The sequence below is a fragment of the Bombyx mori genome, chromosome 14, assembly GCF_030269925.1.
Source record: "Bombyx mori chromosome 14, ASM3026992v2".
NCBI classification, from domain to species: Eukaryota; Metazoa; Arthropoda; class Insecta; order Lepidoptera; family Bombycidae; genus Bombyx; species Bombyx mori.
Window position 1 is genome coordinate 4,900,718 of NC_085120.1, and position 23,907 is coordinate 4,924,624.

The window sequence follows — 23,907 nt, forward strand, 5'->3', positions numbered from 1 at the left end:
GCCTTCTATCTTCTCTTTAAGGTTTGACATTTTAAATACACTACAGTTCAATATTAATTGCCCGCCGAACCAGATCATTAATCATTTTTTCACTCGTAACAATAGACGAAACGCTATTTCAAATTTATTTCAGTTTTGCAATTGTACTGTAAATTTATTGCTTGTTTATTCGATTGAAAGAAAAATAACCACACTTTTTCTATTTTTTATTTATTTTGTAAAGATTTTCTATGTGATTTTACTTATTATAGTTTGGTGGATTGTGAAACCGCCAAATGCCGTATATTCGTAGAATTAAGTTAAAGAATTGTTTGTTCTATAGTCGATATCTCATTAGAAGAAGCATTTGGCTGTAATGTGACTATCCAAAATTTTATTTTATTCTTTCGCCCGCAATCAAAAACGCCGATAGAAAAGTTGAGTTAAAAGTGTAAATATTTATTAATTTATACTATTTACGTAAAACAAAAAACTAGAGAACCGATATTGGTCTAGTAAGCCCACAGAGATACTCCACTTATTTCTTCCGCGATGAAGCAGTGATACGATCTTTTTTGTGAGGTGGTCTCCCATAAGTCTCAGGCCTACAGTTTATACTGTAGGCCTGAGACTTATACTCAGGCCTACAGTTTATACTGTAGGCCTGAGACTTAACATTCATGTCTCAATTTGGTATTTACGTTGTTGATGTCTATGGGCTCCAGAAACTACTTAACTCTAGCACTGATTAATAAATAGTTACGAGTTAACAGATACATCATTCCCATACAAAAGCGAAAATACTTACGCTAAAATAGCCTACAAGACCTTAATAATAATAATACCTGCCGCTCAGAACAAGAAGAAATGTACCTTAAGTACGCGAACAAAGAGTCGAGACTGTGTTGACTCTAAGTGGGTCTGAGCCGTGACCCCTCTAAGCAATAAAAAAGTTGGTATCACAACTTTTGGAATTCGGCAAAATTGATGGATTTTTGATGCGTATTGACATTCTGTAACAGGTATTACTGATTGTAGATTATAGATTACTGGTCGTAATACTCTGGCTAAGTACATGGGAATGCTCTTAGTGAGGAACCGCCTTAACGAAACAGACATTTTGTATATCTTCATCATTATCCTGCCCTTCTCCCAGTCACCTGGGGTCGGCGCAACATGTTTTGTCCTTCCATACTCTTCTATCATATACGTACCACTTCATCGCTCACTCCCTTCTTACCCATATCGTCTTTCACGCAATCCATCCATTTCTTTTTAGGTCTACCTCTTCCTCTATCTCCTTCCACATTCATAGTTAACATTCTCTTACCAACCTCATTTTCATTTCGTCTCATTACATGTCCATACCATCCCAAACGCGCAGCTTATCTGTCACAGGTGCCACTTTCAGACTTCCTCTAACATATTCATTCCGTATTCTATCCATTCTGGTTACTCCACTTTGGATATCTTGTGGTGTGATATTCAAACTCCGATGTCGATGTTGTAAGTTAGAATTTCTATTACAGTCAAAATCTGTTATAACGACATCGAAGGGACTGCTCATATTCAGTCGTAAAAACCGATAGTCGTAACAACCGGTGATGTTTAATGTGTATCGTGCAAGTACAAACAAATCGATAGGGAATTATTGGAAAAATATATTTACATAATACGCGATTTTTCTTCAATATTAATTAGTTTTCTTTTTCTTTGCGACATTTTGAAAGTTTCACGAATAACCCCACAAAGTTTTGGTGCGTCTTGTGTATAGATAAGTAACAAACTAACTGAAGAGATATGAAGAAGCGGGCTTTGACTCTACTGCTTGCACGTGTTTTGTTTTTAAGAATTAGAAAACTAAATCCTATTGTTTTCTTTCCTGATTTTAATAGCCATTGAAGACAAATGTGGATACCTATTCAAATTGTTTACAATACAGCTTAACCGGTCGTTCTAACAGACCTAATTCTCCGAAATATTAGTTAAATGTGGTCGTTTTATGAGGTATGTCGTTATTACCAATGTCGTAGTAAGCAATATTTTGAATAAGGCGGTCATATGGCATTCAGCCGGGACCTTTGTTTTTGTTTATTATAACCGGCATGTTGTATTAAACGATGTCGCAGTAAACGGTTTTGACTGTAGTAGGTACATTTAAAAATTCATCGTATGTTTTAACAATTATTTATATTGGTTCTTTTTAATAACCGATATAATTTTTTGAAAATTTCAGAATAGGTTTAGTAATTGAATTATTAATAGATATGTTTAGGTAATTAACATTTGTAATTTAACTGTTAATATGTAGAATAGTGTAGACAAAAATATCCTATGTCCTAAGAAAACGTTAGTTGAGTGTATATGTATATAAATAAGTTTGATCAATTTATATTAAAATAGAAAACAAACCAAATCGCTTAAAATTATTGAGATTATTAAAATTACATACATTATATTTAATATTAGGTAGTATTTTTATTACTATCAGAAGCTTAGAAGCCCCGTGTTTAGTGAGTGTCGACGTTCACTTTCAACAATGACTTTTGTGAGTTCTATGATAAAAAAAAATATTGCTTAGATGGTTGGACGAGCTCACAGCCCACCTGGTGTTAAGTGGTTAGTGGAGTCCATAGACATCTACGACGTAAATGCGCCACCCACCTTGAGATATAAGTTCTAAGCTCTCACTATATAGTTACAACGGCTACCCCACCCTTCAAACCGAAACGCATTACTGCTTCACGGCAGAAATAGGCAGGGCGGTGGTACCTACCCGTGTGGACTCACAAGAGGTCCTAGCACCAGTAAATGACCAATCAGTCACCAGTTCTGTGAGTTCCCGTAATCATTTAAAATCAGATCGCCAACCAACTTTATTGGGCAAAGGCTTTGTGCCTTTACTGACGGCGAATACTAACCTTCAAAAAGGTCACACGTTCGTCTGCTGAAAAAGCAATATAAAAAATGGAGTATTCGTTTCCACTTCTACGGCGACAATGAAATTTTTCCACTTATCATTTTAGGTACAACCGAAAATACTATAATGATTGTCCAGGCTTTATTGTCGACCTTTAATGAGAGGCGGCGTCATATTAAAGAGGCTAATTATAATTAATTATAATCACTTCTTGGAGATTAATTAAGCTATAATGATCGGTTTAGATATAATCTAGTTTTACTTCGGTATTATCTAATATAAAATTAAATGGAGTATATTTAAATTATTTAATTAACTTCTTAGTTATAAAAATATTTAAAGATTAACTATAATAGGAGTAAATTTAACTCTAATAAGTTCCTCGATCTGTAATTTAAATTTTGACTGTATTATCATCAGCATAAATCAGATCTTTGTCTCATTTGAAGCTTTCCAAACAAAGAGTATAACATTCAACAAAATTTTTATATCGTATTATTGTGTATGTGATTGTATCAATTTGATTGATTTGCGTAAATATAAATAATATAGATCTATTAGAATGTATGTTTGATTAATTATTAGTAAGTACCACTGTTTTGTTCAGTTGATACAAAAGCGTTTTTCTTTTATTACTATTTTTTTTTGACAATAGATTCAGATATTTAAATATATCTCGCCAAGCAATTAAGAACATGTCCGTAAATCTAACTTTAATTAATTGTAGATTAAATTATTATACCATTAAATTAAGCTATATGTTTGATGTTTGTATTTAAAAAGATAATGAATTAAATAAAGGTTTCGTTCACAATTTATTGTTATTTTTATTTAAATAATAATAATATTGAAACTCACTAATATAAAGATTCCTGTGAAGTTTTTTTTTTATTGCTTAGATGGGTGGACGAGCTCACAGCCCACCCGATGCTAAGTGGTTACCGGAGCCCATAGACATCCACAACGTAAATGCGCCACCCACCTTGAGATATAAGTTGTAAGGTCTCTGTATAGTTACAACGGCTGCCCCACCCTTCAAACCGAAACGCATTACTGCTTCACGGCAGAAATAGGCAGGGCGGTGGTACCTACCCGCGCGGACTCACAGCAGGTCCTACCACCAGTAAAAGTAATCAGTTGAACTGACAATGTACAGATCGGCGTGACTTAAGAGACTTATGTCCAACAATGGATGTTTATACAGATAGATAGATATACATTAATGATGTACCAGAGTCACAAATGCGTATTACAAAACAACAGGTCCGTGTTCATAAAAAAACAGTAATAAACACTAATCTCCGAACTGTTTTCAAAGATAGAAAAAGAAGGAAATGTTAGCAACCAATCTAGACTACTAATCACAAAAGTGGAAATGCACGAACGTCTGCAATCTCCGGTCAAGGAGATTGGCCGTGTTCAGTACTTACCTCACGGATAGTACCACAATAGTAAGATATTAAAACACACAAGAATTTTTATTAAAAAAAGGTGATTTTCAATCACAAAAAAGTTATCGTTTCCAGGGGCATATGTCTGGGTTTATTGTGTAAAGCCTGTCTCATAATTGAAATCGGCTCTACAAGAACTCGGCATCAAGCAGCATATATCCTCCATCGTTCAGGGTCGCATTTTCACTTTCACTCACATTCTCGCATTCTCACTTTCTTTTTCAGTGGATCGCCTCCTAGTGCAGGTCATGATTGAGGGTATAAAACCGCGCGGTAGATTACCGTTACAATGGACCGACGAAATAAAGGCAGGTCCGGTCAAAGAATGCACAAGAAAGGCCGCGGCAGGCGAGGAATACCGGCGTCTTCTGAAGTGCACCACCACCCAAACTGATATCCACGACCACTGCCAAGAGTGCAAACAACTAAGAAGAATTGGGTACAGCACACCTTAAATCCTGCTATAGAGATAGCTGAACTTACTATTTGTACTAAAGAACCCTTTTTATAAAACACCACCCAAATCTAATTTAAATTTCGAATGTTTCAGATAAATACTGAATTCACTTTCTGAAACGCGATGGTATCAATACATTCAATACCCTTAAACAGGTTGACGTATTCAACAATGATAAATTCAGAAGAAATATCTTTTGTACATTTCTAGATAGGTCCAGGACAGGTTCCGAAACGTGTCACGTACTCGCACAGTAATGGGTAAATTGAGTCGCTTGCGTAGTAAATCGGGTATTGAACTGTTGAACCGCCACGTACAAGCACTGACCCGAAAATTAGGGCGATTGTGAAGTGAATCTTTTACGAACTGATCCTAACGTGTTAGCTTGATAAGGGAATTTGAAATGGTAATTCTTTGTTTGCTTTTGTCGCTTCGTCAGTTTGCCCAAAACACGTCATTCAGCGGTCAGTAAGTATCTACAGTCGGCATCATTGCGCCACTTTGAAAAGGCAGCACGACATGAAAACCCACTTGTCGTGGCCGCTGGAAACTACATACCCGATCCTATAGACCGAATGGTAAACAGTCGACGTCGCCCAAGCACGTAATTACGGATCCTCCCGATCCATTAACGGTGCTTTTAGGTATCACAAGCACCGGTCACCGTCCTCGTCGAACACGTCGCTTGCGACGAGGAGCTCGACGAGCGAATTAACCGATAGACACAGCCCACCGAGTATCTCGCGGAATCTTCTCAGTGTGGGTAGATTCTGCGAAGCACTGCTCTTGCTAGGGTCAGTGTTAGCATCATTCCGGCTTGAGCCCCGTGAGCTGTGCTGTGCCGTGAGTAAAAAAAAATATCGTCAGTTTTCGAGCACATCGTGAAATTTAACGGAGATTAATCATCTTCGAAATTATTCTAAATTGATTGAGTTCGAAACTTGATTGAGACAGGCATATGCTAATGGATCGTATAAAGAGGCTAGACGGCTGAATAAGCAACGTTGTATGTACGTAATAGGTAATTCTATAAGTCAAGGGAACCACCAAATAGTATTCTATTTTAAACTTATAAAAAATCCTCTTTGATTTCTAAGTATTGTATAATATCATTCAAATTTATGGCAATGCGTCACTTTGTAATTTTATATTATTTAAAGGACATGCATAAAATTGATAAGAACCAAATCTTATCGGTAGGTACATAGTTCCGTTTGACTAAGGCCTAATAAACTTTACAATCACTGATCGCCGAAATACTAAAAATTACGTTATAACGAACGCCGAAGAGCAAGCAGTTGCTGTTGTGAAATTTAGAAAACAAATCGTGAAGAAACTTTGAATAAACAAGCAATAGATTAAAATAACTTTAGAATATTCATTATTAGCATTTTCTAATACATTAAAATTTTCGCGTGTTCTTTTAATTACGAAAGCATTTTTCTAATAGTTTTAAGAAGAAGCAAGTTTCGCGAAGAATACGGCACATGAAAAAGCAACATTATATGTAACTAACATTTAACAATCTCTGGTCTCGTATTAAGTGAGTTAGACTGACTAAGTGTTTTAGTTATAACGCATAGTTGCTGAAATGGTTCTAGATAGATGCATACATATATATATATCGCATACATGCGTTATACCATGAAGATTTCGATCAATATAAAACGACAAGCAAAGAAAAAAAAAACGATTTTTATTACTACGGAAATGTCCAACACGCTGATTTATTATCAACCATTGATTTATACATCTTTGGTAATTTTTATTGGGTAGATAAATACACCAGTATACATTACGGCTTACTACCTACATGGAGCCATGAGGTCGAAACCTCAATTATATCGAAGCTTCAATCCTAATAGATCAAATGGAATACGCCACTAAGCTGAAATAGACAGGTGATATCATCATGTAACGGTTTGCAATAAATCCTACCAAAAGTAAGTCCCAAAAGCAAAAGTAAAAAAATTTGCACCTTATTTATTCATTTTTAATTTGCTCGTTATAATATAATTAAAAACTGTAATAAAACAACAACGAAGGCCAGGACTAATGACAATTAGAAGTCTTCAAAACTTCCCTACCTATTTTCCCTTTGCTACTCACAAACCAAGAGGAAATTTATTCAAAGATTCCAAATTTAATTTACACTTTTATTTTTGCGGCCTTAGTCGTCTTAGTTTAATTGTAGAAAGCACTCTAGTGGAACAAGAAACAATTAGAGGAAGAAGGAAGTATTTTTAATCACTACCTATCTAATTAAATTTATGTAATCATAACCTATACATATTTTGAACTAACCTCAAAAGCGCTAATCCTTATTTTTATACCATTATCATGGCTGTTCGTACTGTGATGTTTAAGGAATCTTCAGTTTCCTAAAAAAATATGATTTTATCTCTTGTGCTCTTCTTCCGATGTGAATGTGAAAAAAAAACATGGCTTCTCTCTTTGTTTCCACTCGGTTAACAATGCTTTGTTAGCTTAGAGAATACAACTTTTGTATATTATCAAAATCTATACACGCATTACCGTCGCCTGTGTCGTGACAGCGGGTCATGTTCTAGTTACACTACAATTATGTCGGTACCGGAGTTCTAATAGGATTGTGCTATCGGTCTGGCTAAGACAAACAGCACAATGGTCCCATTGCGTGTCTACTTAGGAGACGCTGGACTCAAAGGATGTTAGCTGAATCAATTGCTGTAGAGATAGACGCAGCTCAAGATGGCTGAAGACCCATGCCCGTGTGTTTTAAGATATCAACCATATATCTAACCAGCAGTCAGGGGCGCTAACTGCACCATTGAGTCACTCTAAATAAAGATATAGATAGATACATGCTGCTGCAGTTGATAATTATGGGCAAAGTGGACGGAAAGAGACGTGCTGGGCGAAGAAAGAAGTCATGGCTCCGGAATATCCGGGAGTGGACCGGTATTGCCTCCGTCGAGCAGCTGTTCCGGCTGGCTGCTAATAAAAATGAATATAGAAAGCTAACGGCCAATCTTCAGGATTGAAGAGGCACTGGAAGAAGAAGAAGAAATAAAGATAAAGAAAACGTTGGAACACACAAAAAGTAAGCAACAAGAAAATTAATTAGAACTATAGGAACTCTTTGACACGTCTTTCAAACGTTATTAATAATGTTGTGAAAGACGCAAATGTGTCCTTAACTTAACAAAAATATGTTCATCAATTTTCTAAGACGAAACTGAGAAAAACAACACGTTGGATATTATATAACAAATTATGCTAACACAATTTTTTTTTATTTTTATTGCTTTGATAGGTGGACGAGCTCACAGCCCACCTGGTGTTAAGTGGTTACTGGAGCCCATAGACATCTACAACGTAAATGCGCCACCCACTTTGAGATACAAGCTCTAAGGTCTCAGTATAGTTACAACGGCTGCCCCACCCTTCGAACCGAAACGCATTACCGCCATATTTCAGGGTTTTTCTCGTAATTTACTATTAATAAGTAGATGTATAACATCGCTTCTTATTAATAAAGAGGATATTACAGCAAAATTCACTTTCGTTAAAATTCTTTCAATCTGTTTGTCCGAGTGAAAATCAGAACTTATTATAATATAGGCTGGTTTTGTCAATTGTAAATGATGAGTTGATGAACGAGTTTCTCGAATCTTCTCAGTGGGTCGCGTTTCCGATGCGGTGGTAGATTCTGCGAAGCACTGCTCTTGCTAGGGCCAGTGTTAGCAACACGGGAGGTGTTTGAGCACCGTGAGCCCACCTGTCATGTCACGGCTTACATGTCAAGGCGAAGCTGAAATATCCTCTCAAGATAGCCTTTTTTTTCCTTTTCCTGATAGCAACATAGATAGGAAAAAAATACTCTATGAATTTTTTCAGCGAAGATAGACTGACATTAAATTAGGGATAAAAATTCTCACAACCCAAGCTGGGACAGACGCAAAGTCGAAATCTTAAATTTTACGTAAACTGGCTATCCCCCTGTTGCCCCACTGCTTTAAATAGAAACGCAAAAAAATTTCGCAACATGAATTTGCAGGATAGTGATTAGCGCCCCTACGAGCTCACTATATGCTTTACCGAGTCCCAAACTAATACGATTATTGATTGCTTTAATAACATATCGCCATTACCCACGTACCTTTTTGGGGAAAATGACATTAGAAAGAATTTCTATCCAACGGTAAACATTTTCGGAACTTGTACATATGCGGACTTGTTTTGAAAATATAGCGACATTTAGCCATCTGTCAAATATCTTGTTTTCTATTTTGTTTTAATTAATTTTTTTAATAATTGTTTCAATATTTTTTGTTCGCTGGAGATATCTCTAAAACACAATAAACCCTTTTTTCATTTCTTAATTCTACAAAGGAATTCTTAGAAACGAATAAAACAAAGACCAATGGATTAGAGTGAGACCCACTCAATTCATTTATTAGACGTCCTCTAGAATGCCACGAATAGTTCGAAGTTCAATGTAAAATGGAATATTAGACAATGGAATGTTGTTCAGATTTTTTTTCCAATATTTGAAAGTCTTCAATCTAAAATATTCAAATACAAAGACGAATCTTTTTATATTTATTGCTTAAATGGGTGAACGAGGGAAAGGGTGAACGAAAGGAAGACGTAAGGAAGAGGTAGACCTAAGAAAAAATGGATGGATTGCATGAAAGACGATATGTGTAAGAGGGGAGTGGCGAAGAAACGAAGAAATGGTATATGATAGAGGAGTATGGAAGGAGAAAACATGTTGCCCCGACTCCAGGTGACTAGAAGAAGGGCAGGAGAATGATGATGATGATGATGGTGACGGGTGAACGAGCTAAATGCCCTGGTCTTAAGTGGTTGCAGAAACGCATAGACGGTACAATGCGAATGCCGCCTCCGACCTATAGACAAGAGCTCTAAGTCTCAATTTTATAGTAATTATGTCTCAAATCGCTCTTCTAACAGAAATTTAGTGGTACCTACCAATGAGGACTTACAAAACGCCCTACCGCCATTGTATATTTATGCTAATTATATTTTTGGCGGGTTTTGTATTTTTCTTACACGATGTTATTGGTGACTATATCGAAATAATTCGTGAACGTTAAATTACAAAAAAAGAAACGATACGTGTCTGTGGGACATGAACAACGGCAGAGTCGCAAATTCAGATATCTTCTCGGCCACCTACCTTTCGGGCTTGGAATGAACCTCTGTGCTGCCTGACATATATTTTGTTCAAACAGCGACTTGTGAGCAACGACTGCATTGTTCACGTCCATGAGCGACGGTAACCTCTCACCATCAGGTGGGCCATACGCTTGTCCGCCTATTGGAATGATTTTTTTATTGTAGAAGTCCTCAAAATTCAGCTAAGAATCGGCTTCACAAAAATGATTACAACATTCAAGTAAGATTTAGCAGAAACAGATGCAGAACAACGCACGCGAATAGATTCCGCGGTTCCGATCCGGTAGTATATTTATTCGCGAAGCAGCTCCTCTTGGGTTGTTAACGAAATTCGCAGGCCAAGTGGAAGATCTCAAAAATGTAACAGAAGAAGTTATCGATCATTTCACAAACTGTAAATTTAAATTATAACCACGCAGTGTAAACGAATGCCATACGATAAATAAAATAAGCAAATTCCAACCCTCCTGGCTGAGGCTTTGCTCGCCCACCTGTCCTGGTGAAACTGGAAAGGCCACCGGACCATAAGGTATTTAAATACTTCGAATGTATTAAATTTAATTTTGAATTTGATTATTTTAACTAATTGGTTTGTTATTGTTTCATCGAGGCCGTATCCTTTAATAAGTAAGTTACGTATATCGGTCGAGGTCGAGTGATTCTGAACAGACGATAAAGGTACAAAGTCATCCATCAATTTTATTGTGAGGAATGGACGAAAATTTCGTTTTTGTTTATATACGGGCTTCGGTGAATAATAAGCATTTCTTATTGTGATTTTACCCCTTTCGTGGCTCTTTACCTTGTATTCCCCCTGTCACTTTTCCCCCCTAATTAATCGTTGGTAGCTTACGGAGCTATTCTTACTACGCGCGTCGGGGCCTGAAGGATAAGACTCGAAGGTGTAGTTTTTTTATGATTGAAAGATTACTGGTGGCCTTTCTAGTTTCACCAGGACAGGTGGGCGAGCAAAGACTCAGCCAGGAGGGGTGGGATTTTCTAAGACCCTGCCCGAGCGCCTCCGAAAGAGACCTAACAACTCAAGAGCAACTGCTTCGCGAATGAATCTACTACCGGATCGGAATCGCGACCAACTTAGAAGATCCGGCGAGAAACTCAGCGGGCTGACGTATGAGTTAGGTTGCACGTCGAACTCTTTGTCGAGTTCGACGAGAACGGTTAAGTTCCTAAGCCTGCTCCTAGTGTTAAAGCCAAAGGCGTCTAATTTAAAGCTTATTGAATCTGAGGGATCCGTAAGGATGTGGCGAAGGCGTAGTATTCGTATCAAGCGATGCGACTGTGCCGGTGTTCGAATCCCGCAGACAGAGATATCAATTTTGATTAATTAAATAAGTACTCACGCGAATAATTTTCACTATGAAGAAAGAACAACGTGTAATGAAAATCAAACCGGTTTTTTTTATTTGTGTAAATTCTAGTGGCGAGTTGTATTAAATGTAAATCCGTAATGGACAATTAAACTTTATTACAATTACAATTGAGGGTTCGTCCTCATGTCTCAAAGAGAACAGTGGCATTCACATTGTAATGGTTGCGGGTGCCGGTGACCACCTAAAACCAAGTGAGCTCGTTCACTCCTATATGCAATAAAACTTTTTTTTTGTTGCTTAGATGGGTGGACGAGCTCACAGTCCACCTGGTGTTAAGTGGTTACTGGAGCCCATAGACATCTACAACGTAAATGCGCCACCCACCTTGAGATATAAGTTGTAAGGTCTCAGTATAGTTCACGGCAGAAATAGGCAGGGCGGTGGTACCTATCCGCGCGGACTCACAACAGGTCCTACCACCAGCAAAAAAGTATATGTAGTTATATTTAAAGTATAACACTATTTGTAACCATCTTTAGACGAATGCCTGTTAACATTAAAATCCTTTGTTATATTTTGACATGCACATATCAAGCAAGTAATAATAAACTTGAAAACCTTTTGAACGCACCCAATTCTACCGAAAACAACTCAAACGCAAAGCTTTCCTGACTCAACTCGAAAATTCCTAATTCAACGACGCGTGTACACAAAGAGATTGAATAAGTAGGTATACACAAAGTTAATGAATAAGAAAAAAAAACAGATCTTGACATTTTTGTTACCTCACAATGTTTTTGATTGTGATTTATTTTTCCAGTTTTGTAATAACATTCTCCAATGAAATACGTTTAAGGTTTTTTTAAGGCGAGACCAATTTTTATTAACTTATTTTAAGTGAAATAGATGTCTTTTCTGATTGTCTCACTACTTACAGGAAAAATCTGTCGCGGATCATCTCCCAATTAAATTAATCTTAAGCAATGAATGAAATGTATTCAAATCTTAGCTGTATATATATATATTTTTTTTGATGTTAATGCACTGTCGATTGCACCTATAATTGAGGTGACATCTGCCATGAACTTTTGTCAATTTGTCAATGTTTTGTATTGATGATCACTGTGTTGGTGCAACTTAATAAATAAATAAATAAATAAAATTTGTGGTTCGCGTGATATTTTCTGAAGATCATAGACGTGAACGTTGAAGTTTTTCGGGCAGGGTGCTTCGGAGGTTAGAACTCATGCGAGGTTTCCGCGCCAAGGAGGCGCGTGGGGTATGTGAGTCTTGACGGTTTGCAGATGTTACGAGTAGAACGCGGCTGCAAGGATGTTTTAGGGCCCTATTCCAGCAAAAGACTCCTCTTACAATCTCTTACCTGACGTCCGATTTCCGTCCGAGGTCACATTCCAGGCAGAGTAGGAGGTACCCGCGGTTAATGTCGTCGTTTGTGAAGTCGTCGTGGCCTAAAGGGTAAGACGTCCGGTGCATTCGTATCTAGCGATGCAACAGTATTCGAATCCCGCAGGCGGGTACCAATTTTTCTAATGAAATACGTACTTAACAAATGTTCACGATTGACTTCCGATGACGGTGAAGGAATAACATCGTGTAATAGAAATCAAAACCCGCAAAATTATAATTTGCGTAATTACTGGTGGAAGGACCTCTTGTGAGTGCGCACGTAGGTACCATCATCCCGCCTATTTCTGCCGTGAAGGTCTGGTTTGAAGGGTGGGGCAGCCGTTGTAACTATACTGAGACCTTAGAACTTATATCTTAAGGTGGGTGGCGCATTTACGTTGTAGATGTCTATGGGCTCCAGTAACCACTTAACATCAGATGGGCTGTGAGCTCGTCCATCCATATAAGAAAAAAAAAAATAATAATAATATTACAGCCAAGTAGCCAACCCGAGGACGCCCGACCGACGGGTCTTCGGAGCATTCGTCCACGAACAACGCCTCTCTCCGCGGTAAGCCAGCCCGTCAGACCACCCAAGTGGCGCTAATGTTCCAGGATACCTCGCTCGGTCAGAGCCAGCCTGCCAGGTCTTGAACACGATGCTTCACCGACCGGGTTGCTCTTCCAGAGTACAACTTGTAGATTCGGTGTGTGACCGAAGTCGTCGTCGACAGACCTTTCCTTCTGGTGCCAGCGCACTAGTGTGATGTTAGCGTATGGCACAGCTTCAACACCCTCGGGTCGCCCCGTGATCATCACCGGAAGAAGACTGCGTCCTTACAGAGGCAGACCCCGGAGAAACCCCTTTTTCGGCCCTCGGCTCTGCCGTGACGGACCGGTGTGGAGAGGGATTAGGGTAGCGGTACCGTACCCTTAAGATTCGTATCACATCGCTGACAATATTCTACTTCCAATATCTGTAGCTTTTTTTTTTGTTTTATATATATAAGAAACTAGCCGTACTCGCCCGCTTCACTGGGCATTTAAAATTAACATTATTATTTATTGTCATTATTGTTAGGGAGTCCAACACTCATATAAATATTATTAGCTTATCCATTAAGTACATGTATTTTCTACATGGAACCCAAGTTTTAAGTCAATCGGATGCATGGTTCAGTAGTTGTAACGGAACATCCGTAAAAACCACTGTAGATTTATATATTAGTACCTATAGATAAAGTTTTTAGTTATTCCAACCCAAATTGGTTTCCGTCAGGTGGAAGATTATATTCGGAAATAAAAGTAGCGTTACTTATCTATCTCATTATATATTGCTTGATCTAGATTATAAACTACAATTTATAAATGAACGCCTAGCTTCTTAAGCAAACCACAAGGCTTCTTGCGAAAAACGAAATCTATGACATTAATTAATTATTCTTGGCTAAACGCCAAGACACACTATATAGACTTATGTCCCAGTCTCCTTTCATTCAATAACTTATTCAATCTAAAAGTTTACGTGTTTGAATTCAGAGTGGGCTTGTGTACAAAAAAGTTAAGACACCAACGGATTTATCTACAAAAAAAATTGTTCATAGTTCGCACAAAAATAGTAAGTACCTACTTAGGACGATGTTTAAGTTTCAAGGAACTCATTCTTTAGATAGTTATTTCAGTTGAAGATTAAATTGAATTCTACCAGACAGATCACTATCGGCATTAAGGGTAGGAATTTAGAAAACCATTTTGTCAATGTGAATTTAGAAAATTTTGTTTGATCTTTGTTTTCGCTATACTTGTACCACGATTACTGTATAAGTTAGATATTTTTGTTGCAATGTGTTGGGCTACCGGAGCTAATGAACATCACAAATGAGATTGCTGAAATCGATCCTGCGACACGATATCAGAAAGAGTTTTTAAAAGCCGAAAATACGCAAAAGAGTGGTACCTTCGTCACGTAGTTTTTCCTCAGATGGGTTCTTGCTACAAGCCCCTCGCTTGAGCAGAGGAATTTTTGAGGTAGTTAATGTTGATAGAAGAGGCTTGCATCATTTAATAAATTTATCCTATAGGGGGCGCAACGTGTCAGCAGATGATCGGTGAAAGCGCCTATTGCGAGTTACGAGTACACGTATTACGGGACATTACTGGTGTGTCATATAGGGGGTTTTCTACCTAGTATACCGATGACGCAGAAAGGAAGAATCTGAATCATATAGCTCAGTTTTCTGTCTTCTCGACAGACCAGCTAGATGTTGAAGGTTTATTCAATCTTTAACTAAAAAAAAGGAATTTCGTTTTGAATTTATTATTTCGTGTTTACTTTGAAAGTCAATAATTAAGCATTTCTGAAATTAAACCATCGTAAATAAATCCTTCATGGTATTATTAACGTATTATTATATATTGAATCCAGTGCTCAGTTAAATCGAAGCCTTACAACGATTTAGAAACAAACCTAATTAAATTCAATCTCGAGATTTATTTATTGAAGTTATACGAACAGCGTACTCGTACAATATCAATTATTCGCGAATACAAATCCAATATACAGTCAATTAAATATAAACGCTACCATCAAGGTGACATAAAATTACAATAACTTTGGTCCCCTATTAGTCGAAATTCGACTATAACTAATGGAAATTATAAGATTGTATACTATTGATTCTATTGTCAAAGACGATTAAATACTCCTTTAATCACAGATTTCGTCAAAACTACACTTTAGACAAATATTATTATAGAGAAAGCAATATTTAATCTATTCTCAATTTGACAGACTATAACTGACAGATTTCAAATACATGGTAGTTGTGTAATGTTTTCTTTATTGATTTAATGTATCTTTAATACATTATTTAAAAAAAATATTAGCATTGTGAACTTCTTCTCTATATTCTCTATAAGTGTGGAAAATGTCATACTCCTCCGTCCGCGCAATTTTCGTAAAAAGGGATACAAAGTTTTTGCTTCACGTATTAATATATAGACAATACATAAAATCGGTATGGCCTCTGCGTAAAGATCACACGCAAAATCGTGAAGCGTGCCACCTTTTTTCCTTGCAAAAGCGTCTTATTGTTTGAAGGGTGAGACAGCCGTTGTACTGTGAAACAGACACTTAAAACTTAAATGCCTTTCACCCACGGCCTTTAACACCAGGTTGACCGTAAATTCGTTTAATCATCTAAATAATAAAATATAAACAATAGAACGGAGTTGTGTAATTCCACGTCACACAGCTTAAAATTGAAAGTAATTCAATTAAAATTACAAACGAAGCTAAAAGCAATGAAGACCCGTTAAAACGCTTACGTTTTATTTAAATGTCAATAAGAAGTGTTATCCGATAATAATCTACTTCAAAAACGAGGTCGCTGCAAATAAGGTTTAATTGTTTTAAAACATTGACCTGCCTGCGATATCTACTCTTTTTTTCGCATTCATAACAATGAAAACAACAGGCTACCATTTCCATATCTTAATACTAGTTTTTCTGGAATCATCTCTGCTGAATGAATTGAACAGCATAATTTAATTATTCTGATTCCTGTCGAGAAACTTCGAGACTACTAGCCACAAGGAGACGCTACTTTCTCTTTATTTATGTTGCAAATAAATGTTACTTTACTTGAATTGTCAAAGTTTCAACGTGTAACTTTCAAGCTAAAATTTACTCTTGTGTTACAGTTGCCGAGAATGAGGCATGAACAAGTATAATCAACACAACATACACAAGATCCCGATTCCGGTCGAGAATCGGACCGGGATCCAAAAGCATTTGAGACTAGGCCACTATATTACTTGCTTGCTCATAGCCAATCTTATACAAAGCGCTTAGCATAGCTCGGAGATATCACAACGTAAACAGTCGCCCACCTTGAGATAAGTAAACAGCCGGAAGGGGAACAAGTCACACAGTATCACTTGGTCCCAAACTAAGATTCGCCGTTTATCTTGTATATAATTAGTCTGGCCATAAATACTGTTACAATTAAAAATAAACAAAATATTACATTTGAATTTGGAATCTGTCATTTTTATATGATTGCTCATTGAGTTTTCTCATTTTGGCGCCAATACATTGTACAATATTTTGCGATATTAAAATGGAGTGGGGTGATAAAGAGAACCGAATCGCTGTGATTGCATTACACAAAGTAGGTATGGAGCCAAATGCAATTTTTAAATCTCTCCATACGCTTGGTATTAGTAAAACGTTTGTGTACCGGGCTATTAATAGGTGCAATGAGACCTCCTCTGCTTGAGACAGAAAAAGATCTGGCCGTCCACGTAGTGTTCGTACGAAAAAGGCGGTCAAAGCAGTAAGGGAAAGAATTCGAAGAAGTCCTATCCGAAAGCAAAAGATTTTATCTCGGTAGATGAAGATAGCACCTAGAACCATGTCGCGTATTTTAAAAGATAACTTAGGACTTGCAGCCTGTAAGTGACGTACTGGTCATTTCTTAATTGATAATTTAAAAGATAATAGGGTGGTAAAATCGAAACAACTACTGAAGCGGTACGCAAAGGGAGGTCATTTTCCACAGGAGAAAATCGCCGGATCCCCACCCGCGCGGCTGGTGGTGTATGTGGGAGTTAAAAAGAAAAATTTTGCTTACGGATGAGAAATTTTTTACAATTGAGCAACATGTTAACAAACAAAATGACCGTATTTATGCTCAAAGCTCTAAGGAAGCTTCCCAATTAGTCGACAGAGTGCAACGTGGGCACTATCCGACTTCAGTGATGGTTTGGTGGGGTATTGGCTATGAAGGAGTGATTGAGCCATACTTTTGTGAAAAAGGTATCAAAACATCGGCACAAGTGTATCAAGATACCATTCTTGTGAAGGTAGTGAAGCCCCTTAACAACACCATGTTCAATAATCAAGAATGGTCTTTCCAGCAACACTCGGCGCCAGGTCATAAAGCTCGGTCTACGCAGTCTTGGTTGGAAACAAACGTTTCGGACTTCATCAGAGCTGAAGACTGGCCGTCGTCTAATCCCGATCTTAATCCGCTGGATTGTGATTTATAGTCAGTTTTAGAGAGTATGGCTTGCTCTAAACGCCGTGATAATTTGGAGTCCCTAAAACAATCCGTACGATTGGCAATGAAAAATTTTCCCATGGAAAGAGTGCGTGCTTCTATTGATAACTGGCCTCAACGTTTAACGGACTGTATTGCAGAGAAAGGCGACCACTTCGAATAACCTTTTTATACTTTGAATTGTTTTATATTTATGCATTAAACTAACACACTGTAAAAGTAATAAATGTTATTTGCAATAGAATTTTTTTTTCCTTTGTCTCAGTATTTATGACAAGATTAGGTATATATATACCTTTAAACAAGCAATTCTTGTATATTAATATATATGTATATAATCTGAATCTCGGAAACGGCTCCAACGATTTTCATAAAATTTAGTATACAGGGGATTTCGGGGGCGATAAATCGATCTAGCTACAATTTATTTTCAGAAAATGTTGTTTTATTCGTGTTTTCAATAATCAGCTCTTCCCGACATCTATTGGCGAATAATGATACTGTTTTTCATAATTGATACTGTTTTTCATTTCGTAAATGTTATTCAGAACGATCGCATCCTCGAAACAGGATTATATAACTGCTTCAATACCAAAATAACTATCAGATAATACAAAATAAATTGAAATAATTAACTTACTCACAGGTTTTGGAGTCTGGTAATCTCGGGTCGCATTGCTCAATAATAGGACACCTCGTGTCTTATCCATTAGACCGATTCATTCATTATCTGTGTATATACTCTCAACCGATGCTGCATAAAGAAAAATATACTTTATAACATACCAAAACAAAATTGTATACTAAAATACGGACAATATTTACATACATTTTGTACACAGGCGGTCTTATCGCTAAAAACTATCAAGCGTTTTCACACAGGAATATTCCGAAAATTTCTTTTGTGATTTCTTTTATTAGTGTCATCGAAAAATTCCGCAACTAATTTCATAAACAGATAAACTATTACGCATGTTACACCAGACTTACGTTGAACGAACATACAACCTCGCGTTTGTTATATTAATATTTCAGAGCGGGTAAGAGAAGTTATATACCAAGTTGTATAAGCTGTCTTCAAGGACAGAGTCAAAATAGAGCAGGCAATATTTAAGTTATGCTACTTATTTGGGACATATATAAAATATATTTAGGTCACTGTTTACCGAGATGATTATATTCTTTCGACGGATAAAGATCCTATCTGTGTCTGTCTCAGAGATCTGAAGGATAGGGTATGAAGTATTAAAGACTATTGAGAATATTTCTTGTCTCAAAGCTTACCGCGGTAATAACTACGGCCGTCTGGTGTAGTGGTAAGTGACATGGTCACTACACAAGGGGGTCGCGGGTTCGAATCCCGCCAAGGGAAGGTATTTGTATGATAAATATAAATGTCTTTTCCAGGGTTATGGATGTATCTTAAATATATGTATGTGTATAATAAAAATCTTACATTTATTTCCGTTATCTGGTACCTGTAACACAAGTTCTTTACGAACTTATCACGGGACCAGTTAACGTGGTGTGATTGTTAGTAAATATTTATTATTATTAGTATTTATTTATATTTATTTAATATATAAAAATAAAAAATAAATTAAGGTCTTTTTACACCCATACGAATTAACATCAGACCCATCTAATGAAAAAGAATTGCAAAAACAAAGAATTGAACTATTTGCCAACTTTGTAATAAGACATCCGTTAATTATGCCGGTGTTCAAACCACGTTCGTGGCCTAAAGAATAAGACGTCCGGTGCATTCATGTTGAGCGATGCCACCGGTGTTCGAATCCCAGGCGGGGTACCAATTTTTCTAATGAGATACGTACTTAACAAATGTTCACGATTGACTTCCACGGTGAAGGAATAACATCGTGTAGTAAAAATCAAACCCGAAAATTTATAATTTGCATAATTACTGGTAGGACCTCTGTGAGTGCACACAGGTAGGTACCACCACCCTGCCTATTTCTGCCGTGAAACAGAAATGCGCTTCGGTTTGAAGGGTGGGGCAGCCGTTGTAACTATACTGAGACCCTTAGAACTTATATCTCTAGGTGGGTGGTTCATTTACGTTGTAGATGTCTATGGGCCACTTAACACCAGGTGGGCTGTGAGCTCGTCCACCCATCTAAGCAATAAATAAAAAAAACTACGATGCGACATATAACTCACTAGAAGTTCGAAAATCATTAGGAACTTCAAATGTTATAAGGCATTGTAATAATATTTCTCGTAAGCACAAAGAAAATCAAGTTTAATGATAAAATTAATTGCATTATTAAAATCAAATCAAAGAAGCAGAATTTAATTAGAAAAGCAATATATTCTTGAAATTGAAATCGGTATATATTTAATTCAATTTATTTCGTATCAATGACGGTGGAATTCAAAACGTAATCAATGAATATTCAATTAATTTAAGATAATTGTTTATTTCAACTGGTTGATCGATTACGGTCGACTCGCCCCCGAACCTCGCGATTATGGCTACCAATTTTAAGGTAATTTTGGCGCCTCTGTTGACATTGACTGGAGACTGGCTTTCATCAATATATTAGGAACTTGTTAAAATATTAACTAAAAGCGTTAAATATAAAATTGAGGATCTGTGTCTTTGTTTGTTTTGTTCGAACAATATACGTTCTGTTACGAAGATTTATTAGAAAAGATTTAAAAAAACGGAAGTTTATTTAATTCTAACAATTAAAACATTTGAGGCTGACAATTGAAATTTATTGGGGCAGGTGTCACCGGGAGCGCGGTTAGAATTGAACTGCCTGATCTATCGGCATTAAGCTAACTAAGCTGCATTTTTTTTTCCTACCTAAGCTGGTAGCCTTGAGAGGCTATTCCACCGTAACCTTAACTAGTAGGTGAGCTCACGGGGCTCAAACCTGACGACGTTGTAACACGAACCCTAGCAAGAGCCGTGCTTCGCAGAATATACCACCGGATCGGAAACGCGACCCACTGAGAAGATCCGGCGAGAATCTCAGTGGGCTGTGTCTGAGGGTTAATTTACTCGTCGAGCCCTTCGTCGCAAGCGACGGGTTCGACGAGAACGGTGACTGGTGCTTGAGGTACCTAAAAGCACCGTTAGTGGATCGGGGGGATCCGAGATGACGTGTTTTGGGCGACGTCGACTGCTTTCCATTCTTTCCACAGGATCGGGAATGTAGTTACCGGCAGCCACGATGAGAGGGTTCTCGTGTCGTGTCGCTTTATCGAAGTGGAGCTGCATTACGTTATGCACCTTACGTTACATTTTTAGGTACATTAAGAATATACTAGTGGTCCCCCGGTAGTCGAAATTCGACTTTATTTAATTGAAATAATAAGTTTGCACACTATTGTAATTCTATTGTCGAATTCTATAATCACAGATTTCGCCATGTCTACACTTTAGGCAAATATTAACAAAGATAAACAATATTTAATCTATGAGTATTCTCAATTTAACCACAGACTATAAGCAATAAAAGCTTGACAATAAACAAATTGTATGCATGCGTGTGTGTGTAATGTTTTCTTTTATTGATTTATTGTATTTTTAAAGAAAATATCTAATATTTGACGTGTCTAATATCTGACGTAAGGACGTGTCTAGGGTTTCGACGATGACTGGCTCCTGCGTGATCAGGATTCGGGGAGTAGTCAACGGCGGCAAAGATAAGGCCAATATATATATATAAGGACATAGCATAGGTCGGCGTTCCTCACGAACCACGGAGCTAGCCTTCAAAAGCGGAAATGTACGGATTGGGGGTGTCTATTTATGTGCGGACCGCGTGAGCAAATACCACACTCGCGTAAATCATGACAGGCCTTATGAAAGCTTAGTTAATGTCACCCTGTTCTGAAGGGACATTTTACTCCACTTACACATCATACATAGGACGCGGACTGATTTTATATGCGGGCGGAATGTCATCGATGCATCCAGGTTTAATTATTGCAAGACTCTTCAATATCACAATTGCCTTTTTTGCTTCACTTCAGGTTATGCGTTCAGTTTCGCTTCCAGTAGATCCGATTACCAACTACCTTCATATCATCTCTGCAATGCAAATGCAAAAGCATTGCAGAGATGTCGACACGACAAGACTACAATTATCGAGAACATTCCCGGTAGTACTAATCATTTCGACATGTGTTTTTTTTTTATTGCCCTTGTAGGCAGACGAGCATACGGCCCACCTGATGGTGAGTGGTTACCGTCGCCCATGGACTTCAGCAATGCCAGGGGCAGAGCCAAGCCGCTGCCTACCGCTTAGTACTCTCCACAAGCCTCGTTTGAAGAAGGACATGTCATAGCGCTCGGGAAACACCGTGGAGGGGAGCTCATTCCATAGCCGGATGGTACGTGGCAAAAAAGATCTCTGGAAACGCACTGTGGATGACCGCAGTGGCTCCAGGTAGTATGGATGAACTCTACTCCGGTGGCGGGCGGTGCGATGGTAAAAACGAGATGCCGGTATCATCTCGAACAATTCCTCAGAGCACTCCCCATGGAACATACGGTACAGAATACAGAGGGAACCGAAGTCCCTCCGCAGACCCAGAGGCTCCAAACGATCCGTGAGAATGGGATTATCGACAATCCGAACGGCCCTCTTCTGTATGGAGTCAAATGGAAGAAGCTGGTATTTGGGAGCCCCGGCCCAGAGATGGGAGCAGTACTCCACGCGAGGCCGGACTTGTGCTTTATAAAGCAAAAGTCTTTGTCCAGGCGTGAAGTACCGCTTTGCTCTGTTGAGGACTCCCAGCATTTTGGACGCCAACTTGGCTTTGCCTTCCAAATGACTCCGAAACTGGACATCGCTCGAAATGTCGACCCCAAGTATCCCGATACTCTCGGAAGGTTGCAGGGATACTCCTTGGAATTGCGGCGCCATGACAAAGGGGTCCTTCTTCGCAGTGAACGCGCAAACTTGTGTCTTTATCGGGTTGAATTGAACCAAGTTCAATTCACCCCATTCGCAGACTCGCCCCAGAGAGTTCTCCACTTCAGACACAAGTTTTGATCGTCTCTCTTGCACCGCGCTCCGAGAGAGACTCTGATGGCCGATATATCGCGCATCCCCCGTGCTGTCATCCGCATAGCAATGCATGCCATCAATAGACAGCATGTCATTGATATACAGGATGAAAAGCGTGGGGGAGAGCACCGAACCTTGTGGAACGCCAGCGTTAATGGTCATGGTATCAGAGCAGTCACCGTCTACAACGACCGTGATGCTCCACCCATCCAAAAAGCTAGCGATCCACTTGCAGAGTCCTTCGGGGATTCCGTAAGATGGTAGCTTCGATAGAAGTGCCCTATGCCAGACCCTGTCGAAGGCCTTCGCGATATCAAGGCTCACAGCAAGAGCCTCGCCCTTGCTCTCCAGGGCTTCAGCCCACCTGTGAGTAAGGTATACAAGAAGATCGCCAGCTGAGCGACCGTGACGGAAACCGTACTGTCGGTCACTGATCAGCTGGCGATCCTCAAGATACTTCAGGAGTTGTGTTTATTATTCGCTCCATCACCTTGGAAAGCAAGGAAGTTATCGCGATAGGCCTATAGCTCGACGGGTCCGACCGGTCACCCTTCTTGGGGATAGGGTGGACGTGGGCGGTCTTCCATGAAGACGGAACCCTGTTAGCGCAATAAGAGAGGCGATACAAACGCGTTCGCGCAGGTGTCAGCTCAGGGGCGCACGTTTTCAGAACCACTGCGGGGATGCCGTCTGGCCCACTCGACTTATGGACGTCCAGGAGTCTTTAAGATGGAGTTACACTTCTCGAGCGTTCTCGATAATACTAGTTCTTTTGTTATTCGTTTCTGCTATTTGATGACAGATGACATTATTCTTACCGACAAGAACACTATGAAATATACTGACTCTATATTTATGGATTTAAACACAAATAAGCAAAGAGTTGGGTAGCATTTCTCCTTTTTTTCTTTCAGTTTTTTTTTCAGTATCTATTTTTGCGCTTTTGTACTAGTATTATTTAAAAAAAAAAATGTCATTGTTATTTATTATTTATTTATCAATATTTGAAACATAAAACGAATATAACTTTAAAGTGTTAATAATTATGATAAAATTTCTGTCATTAA

General features: G+C 38.3%; 1 protein-coding gene across 1 annotated transcript in view; it reads left to right on the forward strand.

Moving 5' to 3' along the window:
• NGR-A25 (neuropeptide receptor A25) overlaps positions 1-3,717 on the forward strand; it is a 102,155-nt gene extending 98,438 nt beyond the window's left edge. Inside the window, exon 8 of the mRNA XM_038015180.2 lies at positions 3,006-3,717. Coding sequence (XP_037871108.2) covers positions 3,006-3,026 — 21 coding nt within the window. The 3' untranslated portion in view covers positions 3,027-3,717. The remainder of the gene's footprint in view (positions 1-3,005) is intronic.
• The last annotated feature ends 20,190 nt before the right edge of the window (positions 3,718-23,907 follow it).